The sequence below is a fragment of the Schistosoma haematobium genome, chromosome 1, assembly GCF_000699445.3.
Source record: "Schistosoma haematobium chromosome 1, whole genome shotgun sequence".
Taxonomy (NCBI): domain Eukaryota; kingdom Metazoa; phylum Platyhelminthes; class Trematoda; order Strigeidida; family Schistosomatidae; genus Schistosoma; species Schistosoma haematobium.
In genome coordinates this window covers 15,673,550-15,686,379 of record NC_067196.1, presented here as the reverse complement: position 1 = coordinate 15,686,379, position 12,830 = coordinate 15,673,550, and the positions used below count along the sequence as shown (strand labels likewise).

Below are 12,830 nucleotides of genomic sequence, written 5' to 3'. Positions count from 1 at the left end.
GTACAGCAGTTTCTCTCCTAAATCTAATCTCTCCTGTTCAGCCTGTGTCTAATGAGTTTCATTTATTCCGAGCACCGCCTAGTTTTATCTCCTACATTATCTGGATATTTCATGTACCGATATAAATTGTTGCTCTGGTTGTTAGAAGGGACGTTGGCCTCCTAGCCTCCGAAAAGTCTCGGCTTTCTTCATGAGACATCATAACTTTTCTAAATCAAGATTCTTTAACTCCCAGGACAGAATTTAAATGTTTTTTTCTTGTTAGAGTTTTAAAAAAAAATTAAAGTTGTAAACTATGTAATAGAAGGAATACTAAGAGAATTCAATCCTCATGATGATATATTTATTATTGAGTTGCCATATTGTTGAAATAAACTATAAACTAACTAATTCTACTTTGCAATGTGATCTCTTCAGTTAGTTCCTAAATACTTAATTTATTGTTTCTCATCGAATACATTCTATCGAGTAAAATGTTTACCGGTTTTTTTTCTCAACAGATAAAACTTTTAGGTGCTCCTTTACATAAATTAATAAAATTTACAGGACTGTCTCAAAATTCTACAGAGACTCATACAAAATTATCATCTAAATCTCAATATTCTCCATTCATTTCATCATCTCATTTCAATAAAACAATCAAAGCTTCAATTACTTGTTCCTCTCATCCTATTCAAGAAACTTCTTGTACAAATCTTACTTCTATCAATAGTAATGATGAATATATTAATAATATTACTGATAATGAATTTATTTTACCGGAATTTATTACTTTGTTAAAATCCAACTCTAATGAACAACATTTATTGTGTACATCAAAGAATAATAAACTGGATGAGAGAATATTGAATTCTTCCTTGATGTTGGATAATAATATAAACAATAATAATAATAATAGTAATAATAATAATAATAATAATAATAATAATGATAATACAATGAATACCACATTTTCTAATGTCAATGATATAAATACAAATGGATTTACTGGTACCATTTCAAAATCTCATCGAATAATCAATTCGGATTCATATTACAATAATAAAATGAAGAATATGAATAAATCTATTAGAAAATCTTCATCTACACCATTGATATCATCTAAATTAGAATTAGATAGATTTATACCTGGAAACAATATTACAAATATAATCAATTCATCTATTGATAGTAACAATAATTGTAATTTCGATGATCAATTGCATACAAAATCATCTCTTCAAAATAATAATGATAATGAATTGGTAAATTATATTGAAGATTGTATTTCTGTTGTGTTTTTTGACATTTATTTTAATCAGAGATGGGTTTTGTGAATATATTATAGTAATTTAATAGTTGGATTCATGAGTCAATTGAAGCTAGATCACCAGGGAAATTCGTTCGTTGTGTGTGTTAATGCCAGCTGAGTGGTCTAGAGGTTAAGCGTTCGCGTGCGAGACCGATAGGTCTAGGGTTTGAATTCAGCGAGGCGGGATCGTGGATATGCACTGTTGAGAAATCACATCCTAGGACGAAATGGCCATCCAGTACTTCCAGGTTGTCAATGGTAGTCTAACATCAATCGATTCATGATCTTGATCAAAAACTTAATAATCTCCACAGTCCCATAATAATAATTACCATGTACTCACTAGTGATTAGCTTCGTGAGGGAATTCTTGGAGTTCTAATGAGAGGCCGTTACCAGTGGAGCTAATCCATGTCGGGTAGAGACAGGTATCTTCCACAATACAATGGAAGGTGGTCGCGCGATTTCGTGGATTGGTTGAGGTTACATATTAACACCATTGGATGCCGGTCGGCTGAGTGGTCTAGAGGTTAAGCGTTCGCGTGCGAGACTAAAGGCCTTGGGTTCGAGTCATGGATGAGAACTTCTGAGTAGTCTCACAATAGGACAAAACGGCCGTCCAGTATTTCCAGGTTTTCTATGGTGGTCTAGCTTCAATTGACTCATGATCTCAACTATTAAATTTATTTATTTAGTTAGTTAGTTAAAGTGGTTTTTTAAAATTATTTATCTGTTTTAATTCTATTGAACTTTGTACAATATGCTGTTGACTTTATTTTGAATAACTTATTGAAAAAGATTATGTAAACGAATACAAAAAATGAGATCATAGTGTTTAGATGAGAATAAGATAAAACATACTGGATCGTATGACCAATTGTACACATCTGCTTAATAATGGTCTTGTTTGGGTTGCAAACAAGGTCAATTTTTAACACAAGGATTATTTTAAGTATAACCTTGGTATAGTTATTGCAAGTACTAAACTAGTTTGTTTTTATTCTGGGCAAAAGGATATTAAAAGCTTAGTAGTTGTTTCCTTAATTTTGTCTGAAAATTTAAATGTAAGTCTTTTTTAAAATATTCTAAATTCTGCTTCTGTAATTATGATTTTTGATAAGTCATCCAATTACATTATAATCTCATTAAAATCATGAAGTGATCTAAGTTAGACAAACATTAAAATCCTGGAAGCACTGGACGGTCATTTCGTCCTACTAGGGAACTGAGAAGTGAGCATCCGTGACATTTCAATTAAAAATTGAACTCACAGCCCTCGGTCTCGCTCACGAACACATAATCTATAGACTACTGAGCATACTTCCGACGGTGTACAAGTCTAATTTCACAATGTCGCTCAATATTTATCCATTACCTATGGTGGATAACTGTCTCATAACCAATATTGTTGAACTCCACTGGTCTCAGATTCTCACTAGAAATTCGCGAGTTGTATCTTGAATCTAAACACTAGTGAGCCCATGATGATGATTAAAGTAGAAGAATGTGTTATATATATATATCACAATGGGCGTAAGTCCGTTTAACTACGCTCACCACTCACTTCCACCCGATAAATGAGTGAAACCATTTCAATTCAACAAAACAGATTGAATTATGACTTTGATAATCCTATTTGAAGAAAATATCCAATGAATTTCAAGAAATCATTTATATGATTATTGGTAAAGTTGTAAAATTGATTTCGTACATACTGACTTCGATGATTATTTGTTAGGTAGCTCTATTTATATGTGTTTTGAGATTTGTTTGCAGTACATAGATTTATTTTTCCATTGAAATAACGAACTTATACTGATTAATGTTGAATGAATTACGGGTTTTCTTCATAAAATTTTTATGCTGTTACCCATACTCTATAACTTCAGTTAGACAGCAATGTATCGATAATAAAACTGTTGAAAAATGTTTATCTACACAGTTGAAAATACATTGACTTGTGACTAGAAACTTATGAGTGACTTGTTCGCCAATGGTTTTATCCAATAAAAGTTGAATAATTTCATGAGTTGTGTAATTCCCCGTAAGCTATCTGTTTGCATATTGATTTAAGTTCAGTTAAAAGTTTCAGATTAATGGTTTGTTCAGTCTTGAGTGCTATTAGAGGTAGGAGGGCGGTTATCACTTCTCGGTTGCTCACACCGTGGAAAGGTTCTCTAAGAGGTGTCTGAAAAGGAAAGTGGTTCAGAGGTGGTCTTAGTGACCTGGGAGCGTGACGACAGGTATAAATGCGACCTTTTTGTGGGTAATTTTTGTGTTAGCTCCGTACTTGCTGGGACCTTACCGCCGGAGACAGAAATCCGTGGGATAAGGCGAGGTGTGCATTTTTAAGGTCGACCTTTTCTAACCCCACCCTTCTTCTTTGTGGGAAGGCAGCATCGTTGTTATGCTGGTTGTCTGAAGGAAACACCATAAGGCCACCACTCCTTTGTACAGTTAGCAGTGCGATTACGCCCCTGGACCTTGGGTTTGCTGCTTTTAGTCCTATCACTCTTCAACCGACCTGTCTGTCATGTTAGGACCTTGAGGAACTATTGTTCCAGCCAGTATAGCTCGATTAGTTCATCACAATAGGCAAGCCCGACCATTGCGTCAGGGTAGCAGCGACGGTTGGGATTGTTATTGGAACATGTGAACAAAGGTTACAGAGTGTAACAGTGTAAACTAGCAAAGAGATTTAAAAAGAACACTGTAATACTGAAAAATAAATTCATGTTGAAGAACTATGAACAGACTCAATTTTAAGCTAATTAACGCTCAATCAGCCTTGCAGACTTTCTAGTTTAATCAGATTTTACTATCCGTTTATTTCATGTAGATCTTATACCATCATGAACTTTAGGATACTAGATCAGTTCGAGAAGAGGACAACTACCATTTCTTATAGACTGGAAAGATCAACGGGTGGTGTTCACTATGAATACCTTAGTATTTAATATTTAGATACTTAGGCCCGTAAACGTACTTGGTTATGAATCCAAAATAACATACCATAACAAAGCAAACATAATAAACCACAGTAAGTACATAATTAGATGATTGTTTATGTGAGGCTGAATAATGCATTTATCATTAATTTAACCATAAACAATAGATAATAAGAGATAAAAAAATAATTAGTAGATGAAAGGTTACTATAAATTTAGAACTAAACAAAAATATAAATTAATTGTTTAATAAATACATATTGGGATTATATACCAAAGTTCTAGCATTTCCTTGCATCACTACTTCTTAGCAATAGAAAGCTAGAACCCATAGTCGGGTCGAGAATCAGAAAGATTAATCCCCGATTACATTAAAACTTTGTAACTTCTATTATTCGACGATGTGTGTTAATATTCACTTAAAGTTATCAATGGGAATAACTATCTCGCTGTAAACTTGCCTGACTTAACATGTAAAGTTTCTCACTTTCCTTTTGGAGAGTCTATCATGAAACTAATAATCGATTACCTATAAATTACTTTATATAACTAGTTTATAAAGATCCTTCAACAATCATTGTAATTTCAATAGTTGAGATCATGAGTCATTTGAAGCTAGCACTGGATGGCCGTTTCATCCTATCGTGGTTTTCCATAGTGGTCTAGCTTCAAATAACTCAACTATTGAAATTAAAGAATCAATCGAAAGTAACATATACTCAATGTGTTTTTATTAGTTAGTAACTATTGATTAGTGCAAACTGACAATACTACATTATACCAAACATTTATACCACCATAGTACCCAGTTTATTAAATATAAATACAAGGAGATTTTAATTAATTACTTTTATTTTATAGATAAGATTCGGTTCAAGAAAAATTATAAATTACTAGGATTCATTCAAGCTCTAACCAATTAGTTTCTCGTATAATTTTATAAAATGTAATTTATTTGTGCTATCAGTTTATATAAGCACATTTTCTGTTTCTAACCACATCCTGACATCGGTATTATATACATATCTTTTATTATTCTTATCATGTTACCTTGTGGAAAGGTTAAGGTTTCTAGTATGAAATGATAACTTGACTTTAAACTAGTGGACTGTCTATTTGATATTAGTTGTGATACCGTCAAAGAGTCTAAGATATATATATATATATATGCAAGACATGTAATTCATTTGTAATTACAATTACAGTTCATTGCACACCATACCAAATAAATGACGTTTAGTCAGCTTATGCTCAATTCGAATGAATTGATGAATATAATTCAATTGGTATTGCTTGTTTGAATCTTTCCATTGATGTTTAAAACTTCAATTGATTAGTCTCTTATTGGCATATGTTCATACTGTGCACATTGCCTCGATATTGCATGAATTCACAAGCATAACATGCAAGGTTGGATAATGGCTGGCAGCTGAATCCAGGACGCACGTTTCCTCCTATTTGGGACTCATCAGCTAGATGTACCAGCACCTCAAAGTTGATGTTCCCTCTGAGGCTCAAACTCAGTGAATAACGCGATGTCTTTCAAAGCAAATGGTATTAGGTTTGAGTTCCAGAGTGAACATCAACTCTGAGATCCAGGTACATCCATTTGACGAGTCCCAAATAGGACAAAACGCGCATCCTGGATTCCACTGCTAGCCACTATCCATCTTTGTATATAATGATGAATAGAAGTTTTAGTCATCAGATACTTCAAAGTTAAACTTGAAAATTATCATGATTATGAATTTATTCTCAAATAAATAAACATTACTGAATTACTCAGTTTATATTTTGAAAATATTACAGATATGTTACTGTTGGAGTAATTTAATGATCAATATATTTACTGATGATTCTACTGGATTCAGTGAAATTTTGAATTCATTAGATGAATGTAATGTAAATAATAGTTCCACTGATGATAGTAACTATATCAATGGTGATGATAATGATTATGATGATGATAAATCTCTAATCAATAATGAATTATTGGATATATTAATGAAGGATTCATTTTCTCAAGATTCTTCAACTTTTGAATCTTCATGTGATAATTCTCACCCTTTTTCCATAATCAATAATCCATGTAATTCATGTGATAGTTTTGATGAGATTAGTTCAACTTTATCTACTGGATTGTACTTATGTCTTTTACAGCCTGTATGCAGTAAAACTTCATCATTTGATGATTTGACAAATCATGTGTATTCCATAAGCAACGATACTGAATATAATCATAATAACACTATTAGTAATGATAGTAATGATAATAATATTGGTGGAGACATAAATCAAAATAATCTCTTAGATTCATCTGTCCATTCACTTGAAGATTCACAAAAGTCAGCTGCCAATGATAAACAGGATTCATCAATTTCTTGTGAGTTACATAAAAACATCAATATTAGACAGTCAGATGAATCATTAACGGAACTCTGCAATGTTGATACGACAACATCATCATCAGTACTTAATGTATCGACGTCAATGAAAATCCCTTCCCTTGAACAAAACAAGGAATGTAGACAATCAAAATCTTTCCAATGTCATATATATTTAAATTGTGCTTTGACAATAAAAATGGTTCAAGGAAAGTAAGTGATTCTTGAAAAATTTCTGACTTTACTGTATTTAATAAATAATGAAAATAATATTTTTAGTACAGGGGTTTGTGAAGATCGTTGATTGTTATTGAGATTTGGAATTGACCTCAGCTAGACAACCATTGAAAATAAAGAAACACACAAACAGCTGTTTCGTCTTATTATGAGATCCTTTTGTAGCTAATTCCCGCATCTCTACCATGGTTCAGACGCCAAACCTTGATATCTCTCATAGATAACTCAACCTTTATGTTGTTGATTCGGGATTTCATAGTTTACGCTCCTGAGTTTAATCGACTGGTGATACTGCGTAACTGTTTCCTCGTGGCACTGGTGGACAAATGCTTAGCGTAAAATATAGATTAAATCCACTGCCCATTCAGAGTTTATACACGCTTTGTCTTACCTTAAACCGTGAGATTAAAATTGCTTTATACCTTTATTTCTACGAACTAATTCTATCTTCCTATATTATATCCTAATACACAATCTTTATTTTATATGTTACTACCACTGAAGTAACTACTATGAATTTGGTGTTCATCTTGCTGTGCTAGTGAGGTATTACAACTTGGATCGATTCATATATGTGCCTGGTCCTACGTTGTAGCTAACTGACTGCCCACTCACTACTTTCTAATAACACCCCGTCTTTTCTTCATCTAGAAAACTTATGTGAAGCCGTTACCTGGTCGTTAACACACTAAGTTTTCAACCAATCAATCACTGGTTAAAATCCCTGTCCATCTTTCGGAAGCTAAGTAATATCATTATTTTCATACAAATATCGTGGCTCAATGTTTAAATCATGAACATTTATAATAGTCACATGATATTAATCAAATTCCATTGCTTGATCAATTGTTGTAGATCTTCCAATGTTATATTATCCTACTATATTTGTGTCGATCGTAAATCTGTCTATAAAATAAAAACCCTTCGAAAATTGATTACCTTTTGATATATATATATATATATATTACTACAAAAGTTTATGAAGATTGGTGAGTTTTAGTCTACTTCATGGTCTGGTCTTAGAAGACCATTAAAAATTATGAAACAGTACCCAGCTATTTCATCCCAAGTAATATTAATCCTCAACAGTGTGTATCCAAGATACAACCGTAGATCGAGATCAACATTAGAACAACTGTTGTTTAAATTTATCAATCACACCTACCTCTTACATTTATGAACAGTTTTTCACACTTCCCCCCTTTCGTATTCCACAAATCTGTTGCCTTATGATATTATCAATCTTAAAAATGGTATGATTAGTGATTAGTGTTTTAAGATGGATATAAAGGTGATTGACTTTTCAGTAATAATGAGGTCTAGCAATCATACTACTGATAATTTAGATTTAAACTCGAACGTGATTACAGTTAGAGATAGTTCGAATCCCAGTATGCTATATCTTTATATATTTGCGCGAGAAATCTGTGCATCTGGTAATAATATTCAAGACACATTACGATAACACTTGGGCCAATCACTATTTTTTTAAAATGTTTATAATTATACCTTTAAAATCGATCATTTGGGGCAAAAATAGAAACCACAGTCATTTTAATATCATCCAGGGACCAAACCCAAGACCTTCAGATATCATGGAGCGCACTTGAAGATAAGACTATTTGATATATACATGATAATCGGATGAAAACACGTTTAAATTAGAGGATGTAAACTTCTAGCTAAATGAAATAAATGGAATAATAGAATGATCTAATTAATCAGTGAACCATTAACTAAATATTTGGATCTTTTTGAAAAAATACCTTTACTTATATTTTTGTATTCAAATAGCTTGTTTATAATTTTTCTAATGTGCTTGATTACATTTTACAGTTATACAGACTGTTTCGATATTGAAGATCTGAGTGGTATAATCAATTATTCTTATCTTGAGTTTATTCATCCTGATGATCTACAAAATGTTATTACTATTTTTACTAGAAGTAGGTTTCATTCTTATTGCCAAAAGTTGAAAATTAATAATACTTCATATTGAAATTTAATCATGATTTACTGTTAGTGAAACGAAATATATACTTACTTACACCTGTTACTCCTCGTGGAGGAGCATAGGCCGCTCACCAGCATTCTCCATCCAACCCTATCCTGGGAAGTTCTTTCCAGTTGTTATTCATCCTTTTCTAACAACCAGAGCAACAATTTTTCTAGGTACACGGAATGTCCGGACAATAATTATAGGAAACAAAATATATATTGAAATCAAGTTAACAGTAATGAAGTATACCAGAATTAATCATTGAAAACCTTATAAATAACAACAACAACAGATTCAAACATAGGAGTAACCAAGTTTATATTAAAATATTAACTTATTCTGATTAGAATGGATAGGTAGTCAAGACAATTAAGATTACAAATCATATTAACTAACTGCATATTTTATCAGAATGGGTTTTGTAGAGATTTTAGAAATTTCACAGATTGAAATCATGAGTCAGTTGAAGCTAGACCACCATTGAAAACCCATTCTGATAATAATCAACTGCTCACTAGTGACTGACTTCAGGAAAAACTCCCGAAGTTCTAGTGAGAAGCCGTTACCAGTGGAGTTCAACCAGGTCTGTTGTGGGATAGGAACTCACTGAAGACATTGGTATACGGTGGCGCAACTTCGTGGATTGGTTGAAGTTAGACATTAACACCGTTGGATGCCGGCTCAGTGGTCTAGTGCTCGCGCGTGAAGCCAGTAGGTCCTGGGTTCGAGCCCCGCGTGGTGCGGGATCGTGGATGCGTAACTGCATATTTGTTGAATATAGAATGTTCCCATATACAACTTTACTTTATAGTCTTACCTAATGAAAATTTGTGGTCACCCTTAAGTATAATAGTCATAGTTATTGTTATATGATCTGATTTTAATTATGTTTTTACAAAATGGAATGTCATTCAATCCATTATTAGAAATACCTCCTGTGAAAATTGACTGAAATAATTGAATATATCTCAAGAAAGTAACATTCTATTTGATCATTGGATTATATATTACATTTTCAGTTAACAGCGAGTTCTTGATGTTCCTGTACATTGTGATAATAAGATCGGATAATATCAACAGATACGAACCCAAAGTTTGGTTTTTGACTGTTATCCTGATTGAAAATTATTAATAAAACTTGTCATTATTGTGGTCTCTTAAAATTGAAACTTGCTGTTTTCTAATTGTTGGTAACCCTCTAAAATTCCTAGGAAACATTTTCAGCAACTTACAGAAAGATGAAACTCTAAAATCACTCGAGACTTAGTAGAAACTTCTCCAAAAGTTTTGGAAAAACGGTAGATTATATGTTATGTTCATCAAATTTCCAGACGCATCTAAAATGTTAAGGTTGTACACAGACTTATATATAACTTTCTTCTTTGTATGTAAACTAACATTGGAAGAAAAAGTTCTTTCCGTATTTACCACCTTTGCTCGTTCTTTCAGAGTTGAAGTTTTGGAGGCATCTGGAAACTAGGGAATGGTTAGTAGTCAGTATTAAGCATCCAGTTACCAGAAACATCATTGTTTTTTTCATTATGACACCTCTTATACAAAATATTGTTGTCAAGACAACAATACATTTTAAAACAACTGTTGGTTTGATCAGCGAGTAATCTACCATTCATTCATTGGGTAAAACAGAATTTTAATAAAATGTATTAGAAACAGATTAGTAAGTGAGTCTCAGTCTTAATATCAACACTGGGATGTGGATCCATCTAGATGAGTAGTCTTAAATAAGATGAAGCTCGCGCTATGGATTCCACCGTTAACCATATATCAGATTAATAAAAGCCAAGAATATTCTGTTTTCATAAAATATACATTCTTCCTATCTATTTGTGAACATTAACTTTTTCGATGCTCTTTACTTTATACAATTCTCTTTAGTAATTCATACAAATTCTCTGGCATGGATCAGTCCATACAGAGTATCAGTACACAATAAAATGGTAAACAATAATACTGAAAAATCTTATCGTTGGATACGTAGTTTAGTATCGTACAACAAAATGAAAAATATTTTTATATGTTCCAGTCAGTTTCTTGGGTAAGCACTTGTATTACAATATTTACCATTGTATGTTGATTGTGTATGAATTTAACCTATTTCTTCTATATCCTTTTTTAAATGAATGAAATTCGTTAAAAGCTGCAAAAAGTAAATGACACAGATTGAAATCATGAGTCAATGGAAGCTAGACCACCATGGAAAACCTGGAAGCACTAAACGGCCGTTACGTCCTCGTATGGGAATCCTCAGTAGTGCGCATCCATGATCCCGCACCCCTCGAGACTCGAACCTAGGACCAATCAATCTCGCGCCAGTAAAAAGTAAATGAGTCAGAAAGAGTATTTGCACTTGATTCAAGTTAAGAAAGGTCAATATTAAGTAGAATCTGTTCCTGTGCTTATTTTATAGTCACCATATGTTGAATTTGATCTCAGATAAATAATACCCGGATATTTTATATTTTCAATTATGAATAGTATTCAGTTAATCCTTGAAAAATAATTATCATATGAGTTGATACTTATGTTGTACGAAGTTTAAACTTGGAGAACTATTTAATTCATCATCAAAAAAGTACTAGTATTTCTAAAGAGTTGTGTACTCAAGATACTCAGTGTTTGTTAACCGGATACCATCAGCAACGTTTTACTATTGAAGAGCATAAATCAGATTCCAGATGAAGAGGAAATTAGGAAAAGACATTGGAAGTAGATAGGACACACATTGAGCAAATCATCAAACTGCATCATGAGGCAAGCACTTACTTGAAATCCTGAAGGAAAACAGAAAAGAGCAAGACTAAGGAACACACTGGGTTGAGGATTGAAAGTAGACATCAAAAGAATGAATAGCAACTGGAAAAGAATATTTAGAGCAAAGGAGTTGGATAGAGAATGCTAGTGAGCGGCCTATGCTCCTCCAAGAGGAGTAACAGGTGTAAGAGAAGAAAAGAGATGATAATTATGTTCAGTAATAATAAATATATCTATTTTGTTATATCTCAATGAATAGAAAATTATATTTCTGACATTTCGTGACTTTATGTAATCTACTTTTGAAGAATCAACTCTGAATAATTGTCTTATATTAGGTCACGACATGTCAGAAATATAATTTTCTATTCATTGAAATATAACAAAATAGATATATTTCTTATTAACTTTCTAATCAATTCTTAATTTATTTGAAATTATCAAGTCTAATCTTGGCATTGATACCTACAAACTCGTTATATTCAATAGATTAATAAAGACTGTATATATCAAATATCTTCTTAATATAAACTACTAATGAAGATATTATAAATGATTTACGTTGGATTTACTTTGAATTATTTCAGTGAGATTTTACAAATACCATTCTTCTTCTTTGATGTCTTACATTAACTTGGCACCCAAACACTAGGACGCTATTCGATCAAATTTAGACGAAAGTTCTTAATGATTTAAGTAGTTTATGGTTTTCAATTATCGATAATAAATACTGAAATTGTATATTTATTTGTATATTAAAAAAGAAAAAAAAAAAACTATTCATCCACTCTCTGAATATGATGATTTACTCATTTGCTAACGTATCCATGTCTTTAAAAAATACAATAAACATATTAGTAAACAACATTTATACTATAAATTGTTCCTGTCATTGAGAAAATGTAAAAAGAAAAAAGAAAGGTACAATAAATAATTGAGATATACGGAATGGAATGTGTAGCTATTTTTAGCTTCCATATTTTGAAGAGATATCTACTATAGTAGAGTGTACATATGATTCCGAAAGTTGAAATTTTGGTAATTCCTATATTCGGCTACAAATAAATGGGTTTTTTTTCAAGTTTCCTTAGATTGTAAGCAAAGGTTGCTAGTGGCTAGCAGTGAAATCCAGGACGCGCGTTTAGTTCTATTTAAGACTCATCAGCTGGATGTACCTGCATCTTAGAGTTATTGTTCACT

The 12,830-nt window shown here is 32.2% G+C and overlaps 1 protein-coding gene across 1 annotated transcript in view; it reads left to right on the top strand.

Moving 5' to 3' along the window:
* Positions 1–12,830, top strand: part of MS3_00003547 (uncharacterized protein) — a 62,015-nt gene that overhangs the window by 35,928 nt on the left and 13,257 nt on the right. Inside the window, exons 6-9 of the mRNA XM_051211371.1 lie at positions 501–1,244; positions 6,048–6,835; positions 8,696–8,805; positions 10,755–10,914. Of these exons, the coding sequence (XP_051073256.1) occupies positions 501–1,244; positions 6,048–6,835; positions 8,696–8,805; positions 10,755–10,914 (1,802 nt within the window). The remainder of the gene's footprint in view (positions 1–500; positions 1,245–6,047; positions 6,836–8,695; positions 8,806–10,754; positions 10,915–12,830) is intronic.